The 24,104-nt window shown below is 45.1% G+C and overlaps 1 protein-coding gene across 1 annotated transcript in view; it reads left to right on the forward strand.

The window, feature by feature from the left end:
* Positions 1-1,010: 1,010 nt before the first annotated feature.
* LOC121276393 (CKLF-like MARVEL transmembrane domain-containing protein 8) overlaps positions 1,011-24,104 on the forward strand; it is a 51,084-nt gene continuing 27,990 nt past the window's right edge. Inside the window, exon 1 of the mRNA XM_041184739.1 lies at positions 1,011-1,256. Coding sequence (XP_041040673.1) covers positions 1,128-1,256 — 129 coding nt within the window. The 5' untranslated portion in view covers positions 1,011-1,127. The remainder of the gene's footprint in view (positions 1,257-24,104) is intronic.

The raw sequence follows: 24,104 nt of genomic DNA on the forward strand, positions 1-24,104 counted from the left end.
TGCTTTAAGAAGGGGGTGGGGGGGGGGGGTGGTGGAATTGGATCTCTTTGGGATTGAGATGTATCCAAAGTGATACTCCTGTGATGAGAAACTAGAACCAAATTGATCTTGGTAATCTGATACCTAAACTAGGCCAGTCAGCAGTAATCCAAGACACTTAATAATTGACTGGTCGACCAGGTTTACTGATAGCACTTGGAAGGATCGTCGTGTTATTGGGGTTCTTCACGCACCACACCACATCATGTGACCATTCATTCCAGTCCTGTAATGGGCAGGGTGCTCCTAGTTGGCAGTCAGAAGTAGTTTACCAGTAAACTGCATGGTCTTAGCTAGTTAACCTCCACTACTGTACTAGCATTTAAAAATATTAAAGATGCTCTGTATCACAACTTATTTCTTTTGTGGTACTTCTAAAAACAGTTACGTAAGTTCCAAGCCTTAATATTTACCAGACTGAATTTTGTGGGCTGCATCCCTACGAGAAGAGAATGTGCAGTCCTTATGGAAAAAAGGATCATATGGATTTCTCAGTAGTTTGGTTATTCTTAAGCAAAGGGATGGGTATGCAGCAGCCACACAGTTAATAAAAAAAACTCAAGGAATGACATAAACTGCAAAGTTTGATTTCATAAAATTCAAGTGCCAGTTCCAATCTTTGCTTTGCTGCATCAAAACGTGGGTTTTCTCTGAGAAACAAAGACAAGGCCTTGTTCTAAGATTATGTACATTATCCAAAACGCAATAAAATCACCACTGCTGGATTTTGGATTTATAGAAACAATACCGAAATATGCACGCATAGTGAACAAAAAGCCTGAACAGAGTTTCAGAGGACTGTCTCTTTAAGAACTGAACAGCGATGTTTCCATTTTGTAGCTTTCAGAAGGATGTGTGCTGACATTTATTGGGCAGAGAGGGAGCTTTGCTGAAGTTACCTGTCTTAGTCATAGTCACCTGAGGGAGTGCAGTCTGCTGGCTTCGCAGCGCTCTTGGTGCATTGTGCCCTGCACTCAGCCTCTGCAGCTCAATAGCATGGACATATCGGAGCTCTGACTTCACCGCCCGGGGTCCTGCTCCTTCCCACTCATTGGCAAAGTTTCCAAAAGTTATCGTTCAGATCAAAGATGGAAGATCGCCCTCGGACCATCAGCACAACGAGCAGCACTTACACGGCGTCCTTCAGCTCGACGGCGAGGGGTTACGACAGGGCTTTCCTTAAGACCCTCCCGGGGCTCCTTATGATCGCCGAGATTGTAAGTGATTGTGAGAGGATTTGTTTGAAAATAGTTTACTTTGCGTTCCCTGTGTAAGAAATTGCTTCGTAACGGGAGGGTGGGCAAAACTTATCCCCTGTTTTCCTTAGCACTGTTGAGCCTGATCTTAAATGAAAAAGCTTTATTTTGTCTAGGCAGTTTTATTAATAGTCATCGATGTCCCATGGCTTTGCATATGGTGAATGGAGTCCGAACACCCTGAGATGAACTGGGTTGGCGATAATTGGATCAGAGCCCTGCAGACATAAACAAACGCCCCGTTTTGAAGCTATTATTTTATATATTTCTATTATCAATTCCTGTGTCTACATTTCTAATGAAGATTGGTGATGTCAGTTTATTGTAGCTACATCCTCCAAACAGTGGTGACACATCACCCACACCTTGAAATACATTGGTGTTACAGCACAGAAATATGCCATTCGGCCCAACCACTCCACGTTGGTGTTCATAGAATGGTTCTTCATCTGAGTAAGCATATAGTTCTTCTCACATTGACCTGACCTGTTCCCATCCCCCCTTCCCTTTACTCACCTATCCTATCTAATCTTGAACACAAGACCATAAGACATAGGAGCAGAAATTAGGCCATTTCGGCCCATCGAGTCTGCTCCGCCATTCAGTCTTGGCTGATAAGTTTCTCAACTCCATTCTCCTGCTTTCTCCCTGTAACCTTTGATCCCCTTACCAATCAAGAACCTGTCTCAGTCTTAAATACACTCAATGACCTGGCCTCCACAGCCTTCTGTGGCAATGAATTCCAAAGATTCACCACTCTCTGGCTAAAGAAGTTTCTCCTCATCTCTGTTCTAAAAGGTCTTCCCTTTACTCTGAGGCTGTGCCCTTGGGTCCTAGTCTCTCCTACTAATGGAAACATCTTCCCCATGTCCACTCTATCCAGACCTTTCAGTATTCTGTAAGTTTCAATAAAACCCCCCACCTCATCCTTCTAAACTCCATCGAGTATAGACCCAGAGTCCTTAAAAGTTCCTCATATGTTAAGCCTTTCATTCCTGGGATCATTCTCGTGAACCTCCTCTGGACCCTCTCCAGGGCCAGAACATCCTTCCTGATATACAGGGCCCAAAATTGCTCACAATATTCTAAATGTGGTCTGCCCAGAGCCTTATAAAGCCTCAGCAGCACATCCCTGCTTTTATATTCTAGTCCTCTCGAAATAAATGCCAACATTGCATTTACCTTTCTAACAACCGACTCAACCTGCAAGTCAACCTTAAGAGAATCCTGGACTAGGACTCCCTCGTCCCTTTGCACTCCAGATTTCTGAATTCTCTCCCCATTTAGAAAATAGTCTATGCCACTATTCTTCCTACCAAAGTGCATGACCTCACATTTCCCCACGTTGTATTCCATCTGCCACTTCTTTGCCCATTCTCTTAACCTGTCCAAATCCTTCTGCAGCCTCCCGTTGAGATGGTTTCTGCCACAACACGCTGGTGGGAGGGGTGAATTATAATTCACTTTCCATAGCCAATTTGCACTATATTTCACTGAAATTTCAAATGTAAACAGGTGCCAGGAACAGTGGCACACAAATGTAATTTTTTTTTTTAAATTTACGGTTAATCAACCACAGTAGATGGAAGAGTAAGGCCACACTTTTAGCTGCCTAATGTCTTTATATTGCTTTTTCTATTTGTCTCTACATTTCCCTTGCAAAAAGCAGGTTGGTTTATTGAGGTACAACAATATTTTATTTATTCACTCTATATTCCAAAGATCTTGGGGATACTTTGCAAAAATTATTGAGCCCTGATTTTGATCTTCCATCGTAAGTGTGTGTGAATGCTATTGGATTATTGGATTGTATTTTCAACTCCTTTGATGTAGAATCAAGAAATTTGCACTGTGGCATTAGATGAGGAGAAAGAACCATTCCTCTGTTGAAAAAAATAAGGTTTCTAATTTGTATCCTAGATTGTTATTATACAGTTTTGCAAATCCCAAATTATACTCGTTGCAGTCTTCACAAATTAATGGCCTTTTGATAGTTGGAAAGATATGAGTAGTGGATTAATTCATTACATTCATTTGGACAGAAAATCTCCATAAGCTTGAAGCACCATGAACAACACTGCAAAAGAAACTCCCCAGTTGTTCTGTGGTTTTTTTTCATTCATTTGCAGGATTTGGGCTGGCAAGGCCAATACTTATTGCCCATCCTTATACAACTGAGTGGCTTGCTGGGCCATTTCAGAGGGCAGTCAAACATCAACCACTGTTCTGCGGTCTGGAGACGCATATAGGCCGGATCAGTAAGAGTGGCAGATTTCTTTTCCTGAAGGGCATTAATGAACCAGATGCGTTTCCATGACAATCCGATCGTTAAATGGTCGCCATTACTGTTGCTAGCTGTTTTATTCCAGATTTATTTAATTAACTAAAAATAAATTGTCAGCTGTTGTGGTGGGATTTGAACGCATGTCTCCAGATAATTAGGCTAGGGTTTTGGATTATTTGCTCTGTAACATAACCATTATACTATTGTACCCCCAGCTCAGAAGTTGAATCCACTGTATGATGCAAGACTGAGCCGTGCAAACCTGGCTCTGGTTTCAACTCTACACCCCCAGTTAGCTGATAGCAGTTGGGACATGATTATAGCATTAACCTTGGCCTCGTACCTTGGCCTAGTGTTGGAAAAAACTTAAATAAAATCAATGCCCTTGATCACTATCTATATCCTAAAGGAAATATACGTAAGTGGATTTTGAATGATAGTATTCAGATTTCTTGAGATGGTTCCTGTAGTGAACCATCAGCACTCATTCACCAGCTTCACAAATGAAGACTGGCCATAGGAAGATGAATTGGAGACTTGAACATATCAGTGAAACAGATTTCACTTGAGTCACTGGTGTCAGGCAATGGAGGGATAAAGAAGAAATGTAGAGAAATAAAAGAAGCTGAAGCATACCAAATATGATAAATGTTTCAAAAATTTACAGCACAGCTTAAAGTAAGTGGAAACTTTAGGATAGGAAGAGCACAGAATTGTTAGGGAAGTCCTGAAAATAAAGCCCAACACTTATAAAATATCGCTGAAAAGAGAGAACAACAAGGTGCTGAAGCTTTTCATCTCGCAAAAATGTTGTAATGGTTTGAAATTTGCCATTTTTGCATTTGTCCTGATGTGGGAAGATGAAAATCTTCAGCAACATCTATTTCTTTTCAGCAGTATTCAAGTTCTTTTAAAAGTACTGCCTTTTGCCCTCTTCCACACACATCAGGCAATTTTCTTTTCCAAGCAAAATAATATTTGAATTTACAAAATATTATTTAAATGTCTTCTTTGTTGAAAATTAACTCTTTAAAGCACCATTGTCCTAAGGATATATAGTTTTGGGTTGTGCAGTAATTACAGAAGTATACACAAAGTATGAAATAAATTTCTCACCTAATACTCACTTCAACTCTTTAAGATTAATGATTATCAGAAATGGTATCCCTGGAGAGTTTGTTTAATCAGATAAGGTAAGGGTTAACTGTAATGTTTAGAATGAATCATAAAGAATGCGTCACTCATCAAGTACAAGACTGCAACCGTGGAGTATTGATGAAATGTAAACACCAGCTATACAGTGTGAATGAATTAGGGATGCCTTGGGTTGGAAGATTTTTATAAAATAAATTGGAATGCTTTTCAACCCAGGGATGGTGTGAATACTGATACCATGGCTGGAATTTTACCAAAGGGCAGGAAGTCCCGTTAGTGGGATCAAAAGTGGAGCACAGCCTTATACTGGCAGGAGACAAGAACCTGGGTGGCATTTTTACTGGCAGCGGCCAGTAAAGAAGTCATCAGCGGGACTGCCATCCAATTGAGGGCAGCAGCCTGCCTCTCAAAGTTGCCAAACCTATCAGAGGGCTGACAGTTTGGCAGCCTTGGCAGCACCACCAATAAAGACAGCCACGGCTGAGGTTGTAGGAAGAAGAAGAAGAAGAAGAAGAAGAAAGGGCTTGAAGCATCTTTAAAGGAAAGGTAAGTTTCTTTTATTTACCGTGCTGGCGTTGGCCTGTGGGGATCAGTAGAGGGGATTGTACCATCCAGCAACAGTGCCAATGCTGTGGGGTTGATCACTGCTGCCCCGGGGGCCACTCTGGGTGTCATGTAGCAGTCCAGAGGAAGTTCTCCTTCCGCCCCCACAACCCCAGGGGACATGATGGGAGGCTGCCGTGGGTGGTATCCCCATGAGGATGCTCCTCCTGATGCCAGTAAAATGCTGGCAGTGGTGGGAAGTGGCCCTTAATTGGCCACTTAATTGGTTTAGTTGGACTCCTGTATCTACACAGTGGGAAGGAGTTGGGCTCCCTTCCCAACATCTTCCGCTGCAATTTTATGAGGCCTCGTGCCTTTCAGCCTTTCTCCAAAGGGCTGGTAAAATCCAGTTCTATATATAAAAATCTGACCAAATTCATGAGGTTAATTATCAGCTGGGATGTCTAAATGCCAACCAGAATTTAATATCCTTGTATAACATGTAGGGTACTAGTTTCCAACTTTTACAGCACAGTTATATTTTGTTTGGAGTTCTGAGAATTGTGTTCATTTTTCTTGTTGTTCACTTTTATGTTTTTTACTTTCCAACTGGCTGAAGCATATGCAATGAAATGCAAATTAATGTGACATCTTACACTGTTGTTGGCACAGTCCCCAGGGAGAGTCAAAGTGCTCAGTTCTGGTTTTACCAGAATCACTCGACTACAGCCCTTGTCACAGCCTTGATCCAGAAATGGACATAAGCTCAGTGAGGTGTGAGAAATGAAGGCGGCATTTGACCATGCAGAACACAAGAGCCCCAGCAAAACTCAATCGATGGGGGTTAAAAGTAAAACCTTCAAGTGGCTGGAATCATACTTACATTGCAAGCGTGAGGGTTTATAAGATGATTATGTTTTGGACTGTCTCTTTAATTTAAGTTAGATTTGAGTAGTGAGCAGAGTCATGTGATCTGCTATGAGTTCTGCCTGACAACAAGCCTGTGTGGCTTGGTTGTAATGGAGATCAAGGGGCCTAGGTCCCTGGGAAGTGCACATGTTAGGTTTATCACCTGAAAACAAAGGCAGAAGAAAATGTTCTTGTTTTTGTAGACTTGTAGACTGAGGGAAAAGGATTTTTTCCTTTGTTAGCTACCAGATGAATGCTGGATAACACTGTCCACTGGTTGAAGAAAAGGAACCCGCAGAGATTTAAAGACACAGAACCTGCAGAGATTTAATGGTTTGTTCATTATAGTAAAAGTCTTCAAACTTGAAATCTTGTTATACAATTCATTTAAGTTGGTCACTGGGAATTCAAATATCTTTTTGAAAGTTATTAGTCTCTAAGGGGCTCGTGACATTTGACACAAAAGATGTCTGTGGTTTTTGAAGGCCAATCATCACAATTCCAGGTCATTATTGCAGGAGATCCTCAGGCGCAGGGCCAGCATTGCTGGCTGCTGAATGTTTTGGCAGGTTATTAAGCCGTTAAGCATTATGACACAGAAAGAGCCAATTTAGCCCACAAGTCCATGCCAGCTCTCTGTGGAGAAATCCAGTCAGGCCCATTTCACACTTTATGCCCAGAGCCCTGCAAGTTTATTTCCCTCGTCTCTGCTTCCATCACCTTTGTGCGCAATGAGTTCCAGATCAGTACCACTCACTGCATAGAAAAGTGCTTCTTCACATCCCATCTGTATCTCCTGCTCAAAGCCTTAAATTTATGTCCCCTAGCCCTTGTACCATCAGCTAATCAACTTTGTCTACTTTACCTAAACTTATCACAATCTTGTACACCTCTATCAAATTTCCCCTCAATTTTCTTTGCTCCAAGGAGCATCTCCAACCTACCCTAGTTGCTAATATCCCTCATTCCTGGAATCATTTTAGTAAATCTCATCCGAACCCTCTCAAGGTCCTTCACACCTTACTTAAGGTGTGGTAATCAGAACTTTTTTTCAATTCATTCATGGGATGTGGGCATCGCTGGCTGGGCCAATATTTATTGCCCATCCCTAGTTGCCCTTGTGAAGATAATGGTGAGCCGCCTTCTTGAACTGCTGCAGCTCATGTGGTGTAGGTACACCCACAGTGCTGTTAGGAAGGGAGTTCCAGGATTTTCACTCAGTGACAGTGAAGGAATGGCGATATATTTCCAAGTCAGGATGGTGAGTGACTTGGAGGGGAATTTCCAAGTGGTGGTGTTCCCATCTATCTGCTGCCTTTGTCCTTCTAGATGGTAGTGGTCGTGGGTTTGGAAGGTGCTGTCGAAGGAGCCTTGATGAATTCCTGCAGTGCATCTTGTAGATGGTACACACTGCTGCTACTGTGCATTGGTAGTGGAGGGAGTGAATGTTTGTAGATGTGGTGCCAATCAAGTGGGCTGCTTTGTCCTGGACAATTCTGCTGCTGCTGATGGCCCACAGTGCCTCATGGTGCCCAGTCTTGAGTTGCTAGATCTGTTTGAAATCTATCTCATTTAGTGGTAGTGCCACACAACACGATGGAGGGTATCTTCAAGGTGAAGGCAGGACTTCGTCTCCACAATGACTGTGCGGTGGTCACTCCTACCGATACTGTCATAGACAGATGCATCTGCGGCAGGCAGGTTGGTGAGGATGAGTTCAAGTATATTTTGCCCACTTGTTGGTTCCCTCACCACCTGCCGCAAACCCAGTCTAGCAGCTATGTCCTTTAGGACTCGGCCAGCAATGGTGCCATTGAGCCACTCTTGGTCCTGGGCATTGAAGTCCCCCACCCAGAGTACATTCTGCAACCTTGCCACCCTCGGTGCTTCCTCCAGGTGATGTTCAACATGGAGGAGCACTAATTCATCAGCTGATGGGGTCCAGCACATGGTAATCAGCAGAAGGTTTCCTTACCCAAGTTTGACTTGGTGCCATGAGACTTCATGGGGCCCAGAGTCGATGTTGAGGACTCCCAGGGCAACTTCCTCCTGACTGTATACCACTGTGCTGCCACCTCTGCCGGTGGGACAGGACATTGCCAGGGATGGTGATGATGGTGCATTACCTGTAAGATATGATTCCGTGATGATGACTTTGTCAGGCTGTTGCTTGACTAATCTGTGAGACAGCTCACTCAATTTTGGCATTAGCCCCCAGAAGTTAGCGGGGAGGACTTTGCAGGGTCGACAGGGCTGAGTTTGCCATTGTCTTTTCCAGTGCTTAGGTCAATGCCGGGTGACCCGTCCAGTTTTATTCCTTTTTTGTGACTTTGTAGCAGCTTGATGCAAATGAGTGGCTTACTAGGCCATGAGACTTCAATGTGACCACATTGCTGTTGGTCTGGAGGAACATGTAGCCCAGAGCAGGTAAGGATGGCAGATTTCCTTCCCTAAAGGTGTTTACAACAATCAACCCCAATTTTTATTGGATTCAAGTTTCACCAAATGCTGTGGTAGGATTCAAACCCAGGTCTCCAGACCATTAACCTGGGTTTCTGGATTACTAGTCCAGCAACAATACCGCCATGCCATCCAGAACTGGATGCAGTACTCTAGTCGTGGCATAACCAGAGTTTTATAAAGGTTCATTTATATTTATAAAACCTTGCCTGCTTTTGTTCTCAATACCTCTTTACAAAGCCCAAGATTCCATGCACTTTTGTAACTATGCTCTCAATATTTCCTGCCACCTTTAAAGATCTATGCACATGCTCCCTCTATTCCTGCACACTCTGAACTGTGCCATTCAGTATATAGTCCCTCTCCTTTCCCCTTTTGCCAAAATGCATCAATTCACACTTAAGAACATGTAAACAAGGAGCAGGGGTAGGCCATTCAGCTCCTCGAGCCCGCTCTGCCATTTAATAAGATCATGGCTGATCTGATAGTAACCTCAAATCTGCATCCCATCTGCCCCTGATAACCTATCACCCCCATGCTTACCATGTATCTATCCGTCTCTACCTTAAAAAAATTCAAAGTCTCTGCTTCCAATGTCTTTTCAGAAAGACAGTTCCAATGACTCACGACTATTATGACACAGCCGATGATAAATGCTGAGCTGTTCAAATCTCAGAGGGAAACTTGAAACAACTGTCATAACCCATTTTGCAATTTATATGTTTCGAGATGCAGGCTTTGAATTCAGTAGGAATAAGACCACCGAGTCTGAAGAGGATTTTACAAAACTAAATTAAACATTTATTACTTCAAGAAAGATTGTAAGCGTATATGAATGCCTACAAAATTATTACTATAATAACCACAAAAATCCCCTAATTAACCTGACTCCTAGTTACACCTCCGTTAAGGCAACAATAAAACACATAGATTTAAACAGACCCCTGGCAAAGCACACTCTGGACAGTCACATTCGAAATGAGTTTCTTTCAGCCCTGGGTCCTTGCAGACAGCAGCTTGAGGCTTACAGACTGGAGGCTTTAGATCTTAGAATCCCTCTCCTTTTTACCAACTGCCTTCTTTTATAAGTATTTTCCTCTTTGAATGCAAATTTTCATTGTATCGCTGTGTCTTCTGAACTTCACCCCTTCTAATAACAAGACCCTTTCATATTAGTAATCCTTGGGAAAAATAAACAAACACTGTTTCTGAGCTTCACCTGGTTTGGTGTAATATTTCACTCCCTCTCTTTGAATCCAAGCTACACTAGTTTGTTTAAAGAAAAAATGCAAATTTCTCCCATGTTTACATAATTAACATTTCAAACCTACTTCTCTTCTATGCAACAAAGCCTCTAGACCAGCTGGCTTTAACCCAATTAAGAAACACACACAGAGACAGAGACACCACTAAACTCTACTTTAAAATAATTTTTAATAGCATTATAGACATTATTATATCTTCTTGACATGACACCCTGAGAGAAAAAAATTCACCTCATCTCTGTTTAAAAGGGGTGACCCCTTATTTTTAGACAGTGACCCCTAGTTCTAGATTCTCCCACAAGAGGAAACATCCTCTCCCCATCCACCCTGTCAAGACACTTCAGGATCTTATATGTTTTAATCAAGTCGCCTCTTGTTCTTCTAAACTCCTGTCCAAGCTGTCCTCATAAGACAGCCTGCCCTTTCCAGGTGTTAGTCTGGTAAACCTTCTCTTAACTGCTTCCAACTTCTCTGTATTAAATTCCATCTGCCACTTTTCTGCCCGTTCTGCTAGCATTGTTATGTCCTGTTATAGCCAATTGGTGTCAACCACACCTCCAAGTTTGGTGTCATTGGCAAATTTTGAAATTTTACTCTGTATTCCAATAATCAAGTAATTTATATACATCAAGAAAAACAGTGGTCCTAGCACTGACCCTTGGGGAACACCACTGCCTGCCGTCATCCTCAGTCTGAAAAACAACTGTTTAGCACAATTTGCTGTTGGTGAGGATGGTAGATTCATGAACAGCTGCTATCTGAAAACAACAAAGAGGGAGAAAAAAAGAGAAAAACAAAACCAGCAAAGAGAATGGAAATGCTTAACATTGAGCCCAGAAAGCTGTAGAGTGCCTGATCAAAAGGTACTGTTCCTTGAGCTTATATTGAGCTTCATTGGAACAATGCAAGAGGCAGAGGACTGAGAAGTTGCATGGCCAGCAAGATGGGCAATTTAAATGACAGGAAGTTTAAGGTCACGCTTGCAGACTCGATGGAGGTGTTCTGCACAGTGATCACCCAATCAGCGTTTGGTTTCCCCAGTGTAGGGGAGACCACATGATGAGCAGCAAATACCTTATACTAAATTGAAAGAAGTACCAGTAAATTGCTGTTTCATCTGAACCACTTAAAGCCATTCTGCATTACTTAAACTAGCCTGCACCTTAAGGAGAGGTGCATTGTGCCTGGAACAGGTGCTGGCAGTTGTGGTTGAAGAGAATCTGACCTGGAAAAGAGTGAGGAATGGTACAACATGGGAGAGGAGGAGTTCTGAGGTTTTTGGATTCTGCGCTGGAGGCTTTTTATAGAAAGGAGGAGAATTGTCTTGTGTCCCCAGGGGAGAAGGAGGCCCTCCAAATGCACACTCAAAAGCCAGTGAGCACACATAGCTGCGGAAACCAATGCTGATAGTCGCGCCCTGATAACCTGGATGCAGTGCCACAAGAAGTTCAATGACCTCATGTGAGTGGTCAAGGTCAATGAATGCAGCATCTAGTGCCACATTCAACCAAGTGCATTACTAACCTCAGCCACAGGTTAAATGGGCGCATCACTCATTTACCAACAGTCTCTACCAATCAGGCTTCACAATGAACATTCATTTCCTTCATCTCACCCTTAAGAGACTGTAATGGTCAGTGACAGAGAGAAGGTAAGGCGTAGGACTGTTGGTCAATGAGAAATTGGGGTTGTGATTACTGGTGTTGCATTTGGATGAGTTATTCAAGGACAAACCAAGTATAAAAGGCCTGTTTAGATGATCTCTTCCTTACTCTCCTGCTCCTCACCGTACAGTTGGTGGTAAGGGCTCTTCCCTCATGATGGTGAGGTAGTGCAGCATGTTGCAGACCACCCCGAATCTTAACACCTGCTCTGCTGAGTACTGCTGGGCTCCTCCAGAGTAACCCAATGATCTATCCTATCATATTCCCTGTGGCAGCATAGCTCTCACTGTGTGCATGCTGTACACGGGCATGCATTAGTTGCATTCCGGAATTATCAACCATGTCATCAGCAGATGTCACAGTAGGCACCCTTAGGTTTGTTCTGGTGGCAGAAATCTAGCTGACACAGTGAACTGCTGCAGAATGAAGGCACATGACTGTCCAGTATCCGCACAACATTGTCATTCACATGCATGATTCGCTCTCTATGGTCACACGCCAGCTGGACATCAAAGGAGTGGAATCCTTGTCCGTTCTGTTATAAAAAGAATGACACTCACAAAGCAATATGCGTGCATTCAATGGCACTCTGTGCCATGGGGAAGGCTGCATTCCTAGTGAAGTCAAGTTCTGCCTCTTTGTCTTTAGCAAGGAAGGATTGGATAAATTTAGCTCTCTCTGAATAGAGAGCCTTAGTGTTCTCCATTACACAACTGTGGATAGCAAGCAGCACGATGCTGCAGATGTCTCGAGCTCCAGCCTGGAAGGAGTAAGATGCATAAAAGTGCACCTTCAGTCACCTTTACAGCCATTTTTAATGCATTCCTTATCCTACTCTGAGATTGCAGTCATGGCTGCAGCAGCAGGTAGATTTCAGTGATGGTGTCCTTACTGAAGCACAGATGACTTGCACATTGTTCCTTACTGAGGTTCAGGTAGGAAAATATCTCCTTTTCCACCCTGAGTGGACATGGCATCCTACTGAGAGTCCTTCTCTGCCCCCCTCCTCCTCCTTCTAGCAGTTTGTCTCGCTCTGCATGGCCTCTGTTCTTTCTCCAAGTCAGACTGTGTGAAGCACCTGGTTTATGCAGAAGCCTTGAGGTCAGAGAAAAAGGTCCTTCAGCACCAGCCATATCCCTTCATTAGACTTTTGCAATTTGAAACAATTATAGAAAGCATTAACTGCTTGTAGAATTGTAGCAAAAGCCAGAAAATTATCAACCAGCAACTAACCTGTAAATAGTTGATGATGCACTGGTGGAGTGGGGGAAGCTGGGGGTGGTGGGGTCCTTCTTGCTGTTGAACACGTGTTCAGCTCTGCAAGGTTAAGGGAGGGTTGAACTCCAGAATGGCATCATTGGTATCATTAAATGCTGATTGATGTTACAATCTTCCTGCTGTGCACATTTCCAACAGATGTGTACTGCATGTGCAGTAATGTCTGCACCAATGTGGTATCTGGCATGATTTACCCCACGCATGTCGATGTGAACTGTAAATACCATTTTGGAACTTTTAGGGCACTAGTAATGATTAAAAAAACATGTGCTAAAGAGTCTAATCTCTCACCTATCATGTACTCAGATTGTTTCATATATGAAATGCATATTGCTTTTCTAAAGGTTAATATTTCTTGCATCTGCAGCATTTTCCAACTGTTTCACTGACCTATTGTCACTGTTCTAACTTGAGTTCCCATGTAGCTGTTTCTGAAAAACGATGTTTTTTGCTGCATTGGCCCCTCTTTCTCTCTCCTCGTTGCAGCTGGAGAATAAGTGTACAGAAACCAGCAGCTTTCCAGCACCTTGTGCAAGAGGGTATTCTTAATATTCGACTATTGGCAAATGTATTTATCACAAAGGGTTATGCTAATAGGATTACATAAAGAGGAGTGGGATGAGGCTCATGTGGAGCAAAAACACCAGCATAGAACATTGGGCCAAATGACCTATTTCTGTGCTGTGCATTCCATGTAGGACATGGTAGCTAGAAGTGACATCTACTTATTCACTTTCCAGCCTCAGATACAGAATAACAGTGGGGAATAGGAACTTTGCTTCTGTTTTTAAATATTTTTCTTCCCTTCTCACTTCCCAATGCAGTGGCCCTGCTGCCGATTATCTTCCTTCAGCTACAGCTCTGCTGAGTGTTTGCAATGTTTCTAATCCACACTATGTGGGGAATGTAGCAAGCGTTGATATAGACGCTGAAGTATGAAACATGTTTAATTCTGCTTAACACGAAAGCAAAATACTGCGGATGCTGGAAATCTGAAATAAAAACAAAAAATACTAGAAATCTCAGCAGGCCAGGTTCTGATGAAACATAATCTTTGGCCTGAAAAGTTAACTTTGTTTTTTTGCACAGACACTGCCTGACCTTCTGAGCATTTCCATTACTTTTTGTTGTTTTATCTCTGCTTAACTGCTGGTTAACTAATAATAACCATAGCTATGTTCTTCTGGAGTGCCTCCAAACTCATTCTCTAGCTGAAGATTTTGTTGCGCTTATTTCCAACTCAGCATGGGCTTGGGCTGTAAGTTTGGCAGGATTTACTCTGTAATTTTCCTGTCAGGTCTTATTTTTTTTATCCACTGCAAACATGACAGTATAGGATGAAGCAAAACATAATTTTTGTAACCAAATCCAGACTGAATTCCAGTCAGGCTGCATCCTCCTGTGTTCATTCAACAGCAAGGAAAGGAACGTGTAAAACATTTACTATATGGGTTTGTCCTTCTCCACTTTTCTGTAAGTGGTATTTGTGAGGATTTGTACCTTATTTTTCTCTCTTCTCTTAATTAGCAGCTTAAATATCCCTTTTAGGCAGGAATTTTCCATGCCCGCTGGCGGTGGGTGTGATAGGTGGCGTGCGTAGACTAGGTCGCGATCGTCTGCTCAGCCCGCTGACAGTGGGCCACGTTCCCGCCAATGGTTGTCCGGGAGCTCATTGTAATACATCAGCATATCATTAAAAGGGCATCCCGCCAGGCTCTTGGACCCCCACCGGATCATCACTATACGTCAGTGGGAAAGCACATCGATGTGTTTCACAACAGCACACAGGCAACGTGCACTTGGCGGCCTTCACTTTGGGGGGACTGGAGGTGAGTGAACAGCATCATTCTGTAGAGCTCGCCAGGGTCACCTGTTGCTTTGCAGGCTTCAGGGGTGCCGTGGGGCCAGGGTGAAGTGCCGCCCTGACACAGGGGCGACTGTTGCCAGGGGGGTGTCCAGGGTCAACTGCTGCCTAGCATCAGAGGCAACTGTTGGGGGTTGGGGGTGGTCAACTGCTGCTCTGGCGTTGGATCCCGTGCACAAGAAATCGAGGTGGGGGGCAGGGTAGATGGGAGAAGTGGCCACGCAGTAGGGTCACCTGTATAAACTGACCATTTCTCTGCAACTGAGAGAGTTCACGGCGCAGCCACAGTGATATATTGGGGTTGGGCTCCTAGACTGCCTGCCCATGCAAGCAACAAGGAGCCACCAAGAGCCCCAGACTTTACCTCCCCTCCCCCGCAACCCCCCACCCCTGGCACAGACCGCGAGCCCACGGCCACTTTACTAGACTGCGGAGCTGTTGGACTGCGTACATTGTACAATCTCCCCGCCAACGCTGGCCATGTAGCAGTCACTGCTGAAGGCGCTCACAGCCTCTTGCAATCTCAGCATCCCAGTTAGGAGCAGTCTCTCCCACGTCACAGGCTGACAGGGCAGCCATGTAGTGCACTCACCTGTGGCCACCCGAGGAGTGACCAGCATTCTCCGGAAAGCGTTAAGGGGTGGCCACAGAGGGCCAGGGAAGGTGCTAAGTACACCCATGCTAACCATGTCTCTCTCTCTTTCGTGCCACAGGAGAACCACATCAGGAGCATGGAAGCTGGTGACCTAGCTGTATGCCTGATGGCCTACAGAGAGAGGAGGAGAGAGTGACTGAGGCTCCTGGCTGCACAAAGGCAACCTCAGGAAGAATGGGCTGCTGGGGCTCCTGCCCAAGATGCCCAAGAGCGACAGTGAGCCGTGGCTGGTGAGTGCTTAGCAACACCCAGGGTCTATAGACGCTGCCTATCATTCCTGCAGATGACTGAGATCCAGTGTTGCCAACGATTGCTCATGTCTAAGGACCTGGTGGCTCACATCTGCCACTTACTGCAGGACTTAGCGCTAAGGAGACATGGAGGGCATCCACTGCCAGCGGCTGTGAAAGTGACCACGATGCTCAATTTCTATGCCAGTGGCTCCTTTCAGGGCTCCACAGGTGGCCTCTGTGGGTTTCACAAGCCTCCATCCACAAATGCATCCACAGGGTCACAGATGCCATCTTCTCCATGGCACACAACTCTGTGCATTTTGCCCAGGACCAGGACAGCCAGGATGCAGGGACCATTGGGTTCACCCGGATCTCGGGATTCCCACAGGCGTAGGGTGCAATTGACTGCACCCATGTGGCGCTCAGGTCTCCATTGCTACACACAGTGGACTTCATCAACCGAAAGGGCTTCCGCTCACTGAATGTGCAGCTGGTGTGCGCACGGTTTCCAGCGAGTGTGCACGATGCCTACATCTTCAGTCAGTTGCAGATCCCTGCAGTCTTCCAGGGTCCACAGAAGCTGCAGAGGTGGCTCCTTGGGGACAAGGGCTACCCACAGAAGCTGTGGCTGATGACACTCGTGCAGCGGCCTCAGACTGTAGCAGAGCGACGCAATATTGGGGTTCATGCAGCAGCTTGCAACTTGGTGGAACAGACCATCACGATGCTGAAGATGAGGTTCCGTGGCTTGGACCAGTTTGGTGGAGCCCTGCAATACAGCCCGCAGAAGGTGTCACACATCATCGTCATCTGCTGCACCCTTTACAACCTGGCGCTGCAACAGGGAGACGAGCTGGCCGAGGAGGAGATGGAGGAGCTGCACATCTCCGATGAGGAGGATGCCGCCGGGGATGAGGAACTCGCACTAGCTCGACGAGGCAGGCGCACTCAGGAGGCCCTCAAAGCTGCCAGATTTGTGGGGGATGATGATGATATGCAGTGAGGTGACCCCATAGTTCCTCACATCGTATTTGTGAAGTTTGACTCCAGTATGGCTTATGGCAGTGCGAATACCCACTGTGAGAATGCTCCTGTCATGAAGTGGTGGTGGAGGCTCTAATAGTCACTCAATTGCAGGAGGATCATGACGACATGCAGTGAGGATACTCCACAAATCTTCACATAGCCTCTGAGAATGTCCGACTTCTCTCTGGCTGAGGGCAGCTTGCTTGCGCTCCATGATCAGGGTGATATCATAGAGATGCAGCCAAGAAACTTTGGAAGCATCTGATGCTTTGTCCATCTTCAGCACCTGAGCTCTTCATCAATGGTCAGAGATGCTGAAGAGATGGGGGCCAGACCATCGTTAAAGGTGCTGAGAGCACATCAAGAGAATAAGAGAACTCTGTGGCGCCTGCCCACTACATTCTGGCAGCAATGACAAGCACCGCTGAGGTGCAGACATCAGTAATGTGTCCAGGGAGTGTGAGGCTGGACCATCACTTTCTTCTGAAGGCTGCACAGAGCACAGGGAAAAGACCCTGGACTGAGACACCTGCCTTTCTTTGTGCAGAAACGTTTCACATCTGAGTGACAAGAACTGTGCATCAGAGCAAGAAGCCATAGGCAAGGAGACATTCTTGAGAGTTTATTGACAATTGTGTACAAGTGACCAACACCTGTGGCCGGCTGTGCAACCCATTCTCCTTCACTGTCCTAACTCTGCCGCTATGTCCTGGACATCCACAGGGGAGGTGGATGCAGCCTGCTGACTGCGACGCCCTGTCTGTGATGACTTTGGTGGTCATCCTCTGGAGGGCCGAGACTTGGAGGGCTCTGGCCGGCTTTCAGGGTCATGATGTGTGGCAGTGCCATCCTCTTCAGCCTGTGGAACTGGAGCTGCTGAGGTCACAGGAAGAGGGGAGTCGAATTGGCCAGACACTCTCAGAGTCACTTGCACGAATGGATCTGGAGTGCGCACCTGCTGATCCTCCTTCCTCTGGGTACCTGGGGGGCTCCAGGCTGACTCCTTGAGGAGCAGGGGTAGCTGGAGTGAGATCGAGCTGCCCAGCACCCTTCTCGCGTACACACCGTTGGAGGCCAACAATAGCATCAGTGATGGAGAACCCGCGCAGGACTGAAGTTCTGGACCAAGGTCTCCATGACGGCCGCCATCCTGCCAGTGTTGACCTTGGTGCATTGGCATGCAGGTGCTATCACCTCAGCCTGAAGGCGGACAGACTCCTCCATTATGCCTTGCAATCCGAGGAGTGCAGTGGATATCCCTTCCTGATGTTCCCGAGCTTGCCTTTGCAGCTCCAGCAACTGTGACGTGACCGAGTTCTGAGGCTTGTCATTTAACTCGGACTCAGCAACATTTTGTCCTCCAGCAGTCTTCCGAGTGCCAGACACTTGGGAAGTCAGTGCCACCTGCTGTGGATCAGGCAGTGCAATGTGCTCACCAGATTGTGATCCGGGGCTACTCTAAAGCTAGGTCCCACCGAGGTGTGCGTCTCTGCATTGGTGGAGGGTGTGGATGAGCGCTGTGATGGGTCTTCAAGGAGGGTGCCTTCGGATTCCTCTTCAGAGGTTTCTTCAGGGCTTGATTGGCGGTCCTGGGTCATGGACTGTGTCGGCTGTTTGGCAGATGTGCCTGCGAAAGCAAGGAGAGATAATTAGTGAATGACAGTGACCTGTGAAAGAGGACACATCACTCACAGCATGGTTGTCTGATGGATGTTGCTCTGCTGGATCCTCATTTGGTGGAGTAGCGCCACCCTCACTGTCAGCATAGGACTGGTCCTGATCATGGTCAACCAGCTTTTCAAAGTCTGTGAGGACCTTGATTTTGGGTATTCTGCGACCTCTTCCTCTTGTTGTGTGCCAGCTTGTGATGCATGGATAGAAATGGAGAAAGTGTAAGCAGGACGCCTATCAGGCCAAATGATAAGTATAAAAGCAAAATACTGCGGATGCTGGAAATCTGAAACAAAAATAGCTGGAAAAATTAAGCAGGTCTGATAGCATCTGCGGAGAGGAACACAATTAACGTTTCGAGTCCATATGACCCTTCATCAGAACTAAGGAAAAATAGAAATGAGATGAAATATAAACTGGTTGAATGAGGTGGGACAGGTAGAGCTGGATAGAGAGCCAGTGATAGGTGGAGGCAAAGAAGAGATTGCCAAAGATGTCATAGACAAAAGGACAAAGTGGGTGTTGACGGTAGTGATATTAGCTATGGAATGTGCTAATGGTGACATTAAGGATAGAAAGCAGGACGAGCAAGTGACAGATGGCCCTAATGGGGGTAGGGTAGGGAGAAGGGATCGAAATGGGCTAAAAGGTGGAGATAAAACAATGAATGGAAATAAATTTAAAAATAATAGAAATAGGTGGAAAAGAAAAAAATATATATTAAAAATATATATATTAAAAACATATAAATTATTGGAAAAAGGGTGATCAGAAAGTGGATGGGGACAGAGGAGAGAGTTCATGATCTGAAGTTGTTGAACTCAATATTCAGTCCGGAAGGCTGCAAAGTGCCTAATCGGAAGATGAGGTGCTGTTCCTCCGGTTTGCGTTGAGCTTCACTGGAACATTGCAGCAGGCCAAGGATGGACATGTGGACAAGAGAGCAGGGTGGTGTGTTGAAATGGCAAGCAACAGGGAGGTCTGGGTCATGCTTGCGGACAGACCGAAGGTGTTCTGCAAAGTGGTCACTCAGTCTGAGTTTGGTGTCTCCAACGTAGAGGAGATCGCATTGGGAGCAGCGAATGCTGTAGACTAAATTGAGAGAAGTGCAAGTGAAGTGCTGCTTCACTTGGAAGGAGTGTTTGGGCCCTTGGATGGTGAGGAGGGGGGAAGTAAAGGGGCAGGTGTTGCACCTTCTGGAATTGCATGGGAAGGTGCTGTGGGAGGGATTGAGGTGTAGGGGGTGATGGAGGAGTGGACCAGGGTGTCCCAGAGGAAACTGTCCCTACGGAATGCCGCCAGGGGGGTGAAGGGAAGATGTGTTTGGTGGTGGCGTCATGCTGGAGTTGGCAGAAATGGCGGAGGATGTTCCTTTGAATGCAGAGGCTGGTGGGGTGATAAGTGAGGACAAGGGGGACCTATCATGTTTCTGGGAGGGAGAGGAAGGTGTGAGGGTGGATGCGCGGGAGATGGGTCGGACACGGTTGAGGGCCCTGTCAACGACCGTGGGTGGAAAACTTCAGGTAAGGAAGAAGGAAGACATGTCAGAGGAATTGTTTTGGAAATTGGCATCATCGGAACAGATGCGACGGGGACGAAGGAACTGAGAGAATGTGTTGGAGTCCTTACAGGAAACGGGGTGTGAGGAGTTGTAGTCGAGGTAGCTGTGGGAATCGGTGGGTTTGTAATGAACGTTGGTGAACAGTCTATCACCAGAAATTGAGACAGAGAGGTCAAGGAAGGGAAGGGAAGTGTTAGTGATAGATCATGTGAAAATGATGGAGGGGTGGAAATTGGAAGCAAAATTAATAAATATTTCCTGGTCCAGATGAGAGCATGAAGCCGCACCGAAGCAGTCATCAGTGTACTGGAGAAAGAGTTGTGGGAGGAGGCCTGAGTAGGACTGGAACAACGAATGTTCCACAAACCCCACAAAGAGACAGACATAATTGGGGCCCATGCAGGTACCCATAGCAACACCTTTTATTTGGAGAAAGTGAGACAAGTTTAAGGAGAAATTGTTCAGTGAGAGAACAAGTTCAGCCAGACGGAGAAGAGTGGTGGTGGATGGGGATTGTTTGGGCCTCTGTTCGAGGAAGAAGTGGAGAGCCCAGATGATAAGTATACCTGGCCTGTGTCAGTGGTGAGTGGTCCCATGGACTGAATGAGGACAATGCTGGTGAGTGTGAGAGAGTGAATGGTGATGTTCCTTGAACTGACAGTGAATGTGGGCCCTGTGGATATGTGATGGTTTGCATGTGTGTGAATTGAGAGTGATGAGAAGAGTGACTTACCCTGACGGAATGAAGGAGATCATTCATCCTCTTGCAACACTGGGTGGCTGTCCTCTTCTGAAGGGTGTTGGCGCTGACCACCACTGCCACCACCTCCCAAACTGGACTGGTCATGTTGCTGCTCATCCTGCGGCCAGAGTGGGGGTAGAGCACATCCCAGTGGGCCTCCACGGCGACCAGCAGTCACTCGAGGGACCCCTTGTTGAAGTGGGGGACTGCAATCTCTTTTCCTTTGTTGGCCATGTCTTCTAGGCAGCGATGGTGACCTGGTGGTGCTGAGCTCTGTTCTGGCAGCTGCCTTTTAAACATGGTGGCTGGCGTGATGCAAAAGCGGGGTGATGATGGGCGGGTGAATGAAAGCCCGCCCGCCATGGAAATGGCTTGTTTCCCGGGAATACATAAGTGGTCGGCTCGGGACGATACGCCGTGAAAAACTGCCATCGCCGTCAGTGGGTGGAAAGCCATTTAGTGCAAATTTAGGAAAATTCCGCCCCTAGATTTTCTGTGGTGACTGTTGATGCAGAGCTGAGGGTAATGTAGTAGACTAGGGACAACACAGTCAACTTTTTTGTACTTTCTTTGTTCCGGGAATGTTGTGCCTCACCAGTTGGAGTGCCTCATCAGTCAACTTTAGTGTATATGTTTGCAACAAATGTGAAAGAGGCTAGAGGGGGTGATAATTAATCCTTTCCTTTCTGTTAGGTGTTCAAAACCTGTTGTTGTTTTTAACTTGAATTAACAGATGGCAGGTAGTCTAGATAGTCAGCTCACACATTTTGAGTGTTTTGACTTGGGCTATGGTTAAAGATTTTACCAAGAATGCAGCTTTCATAGTGTTTAATTTGCAGAATTTTAGAAACCAAATTGTCCTTTACTGCCCTCAGTTCCTGATCTGATACATGCTGAGTGGAAACTCTGAAGCTGCCTTGTAGGGCTGAGGGAAAATGAAAGGGAAGGGTCATTCTAGTACCTAATGTTCCTGGCAGTTGGCTGGGAGTAGGGTATAGAGCATATACATTCCATATATACTGAACATTTATGGATGAGCGTATTTACTAGCAAAAATTATCATTTTCATCAAAGGCTGTTTAATCAGTACTACTTCCAAGTTCCTGGACTAATCTGTACTAGTTGTTTAATTCCTATTTTTTTCAGATAGCATTTGTACTTTCATAGATTTTAGCAGATTGTATTTGACCTTCCAACTGACACTGCTATTAAAATAAACCTTCATGATTATACTTAATTTCTACTGTTGAGTCATGAGAATGGACTCATTTTAAATACAAGTACACTGTTCAAGGGCTCTTTAACCTGGTTGGAGCACTGACTCATGCAATGTTTACTCATAATAAATAATAGCCCAGCATATGCAGGAATGGGCTATCTCACAGCGTGCCTATTAGTTAAAAGCAAAATACTGCAGATGCTGAAAATCTGAACCAAAAAATAGAAAATGCTGGAAAAGCTCAGCAGATCTGGCAGTGTCTGTGGAGAGAGAAACAGAGTTAAAATTTCGAGTCTGTATGAAGAAGATTCTTATGGACTCGAAACGTTAACTCTGTTTCTCTCTCCACAGATGCTGCCAGACCTGCTGAGTTTTCCCAGCATTTTCTGTGCCAATTAGTTAGATTCATTCCTATACCCTTCAGCTCCAAAAGAGTTTTTGTCCACAAAGTTACTGGAAGTGTGAGCTGATAACGATGTGTCAAGGGCAAGAGGACATCTGGGAGCTTGTTGAATAATGGGACAGTGAATCTCCTTAAATGATGAAATAAAGGATTGAGAAATAAGTTTGAAGGACTGAGTAGGAGGGTGAAGGATGCATGAGTTCAATGACAAATCAAATACACAAAGAAATAAAGAGATGGAAAGGAAGATTGGATTAAGAGAGGGAGAGAAAAGAGGCAGAAAGAGAAAAATAAGATTTTAAAATTTGACATTTTGATAATTATTTAGAATTACATAGAATTTTGTAATACAGAAACAGTTCATTCAGCACAACTGGTCTATGCCAGAGTTCATTCTCCACACCAGCCTCCTTCCCACCTTCATTCACCTAACTCTATGAACATTTCCTTCTATTCCTTTCTCCTTCATATAATTATCTAACTTTCCCTTAAATGCAGCTACTCTATTCACCTCAGCCACTCCTTATGTTAGCAAGTTCCACCTTCTAACCACTCTAAAGACATCTTTCCTCAATTTCCTATTGCATTTATTAGTGACTGGCTCATATTTGTAGCACATAGTTTTGAGTTATGATCCCTAGTTTTGGAATGCCTTCTAATTTTGCTTGGTGACTCGTAGTTTTGCTATGTTCCTTGGTTACTCGGGGAATGTTTAATTACTTTATTTACACAGTGTCAAGTTCTTAGTCTTCACACGTGACAAGATTCTCAAACTGGTATTGGAAACGAGAGAAATCTTTCACTGACAGCTCAGGTGGTACAGGCCATGACTAACTGAACTCTCTGGACCAGTTTCTTTCCCTGCTCAGGGCACTTGATGAATTGGGCTGTGCCAACTAAGGATAAAGCTGAATAAGACCTATAAGAGCCTTAGTAAGTTTGAGGCTCACCTTGTCCAAACAAGTAGCAAACAGTAAAGCCAAAATGATGTTGAACTCAATCACCAAAATATTAGAATACAAGGCAGAGGGATCCGTGATCACACTGCACTATTAGCTGGTCAGACTGCAGCTTGGCTTTTGAGTTTCCTGAACAGTGTTTGAATTAGTTGTATGATTTGTTTCAATTTTCTGTCTTTGCTCTCCTCCTGTCTTGAAGTATTCAGTTATTTTGGGCCTGTCTTGTAGGACTTAATTTTGACAACTTGCCAGTATCAAATTTGGTAGCATCTTAATATTTCTACTATAGTGTCAGTTTAATGAATATAACTCTAGAAATCAATCCTGTTCATCCTGATATCTTTCAGCACTGGGAATTGGAACACCTTGCCACATTGTTACCATTTTTTTATTCTTTCACAAGATGTGGGCATCCTGACTAGGCCAACATTTATTGCCCATCCCTACTTTCCCTTGAGAAGGTGGTGGTGAGCTGCCTTGAATCGCTGCAGTCCCTGTGGTGTAGACACACACGCAGTACTGTTAAGAAGGGAGTTCCAGTATTATGACCTAGTGACAATGAAGGAATGGTGATATAGTTCCAAGTCAGGATTGTGTGTGGTTTGGAGAGGAACTTTCAGGTTGTGATGTTTCCATGCACCTGCTGCCCTTGTCCTTCTAGGTGGTACAGATTGCGGGTTTGGAAGGTGCTGTCGAAGAAAATTGCTAAATTGGAAAAATCTGTTGGGCATCCCACAACCTGATGTTGGACCAGCAGTCAGACTGTGCAGTCCTGGTTACAGAATCGAGTTGTGGTTGGGCAGCAGATTCTTCACCTATGCATCATGCTTCAGGACATGATCGAGACATAGACAAGGATGGAACCTTCAGGTAAAGCCGCAGTGACCGTGAAAGGGAGGAGAAACCAGTGCAGGACAT

Source organism: Carcharodon carcharias, chromosome 3 (genome assembly GCF_017639515.1).
Source record: "Carcharodon carcharias isolate sCarCar2 chromosome 3, sCarCar2.pri, whole genome shotgun sequence".
Classification (NCBI taxonomy): domain Eukaryota; kingdom Metazoa; phylum Chordata; class Chondrichthyes; order Lamniformes; family Lamnidae; genus Carcharodon; species Carcharodon carcharias.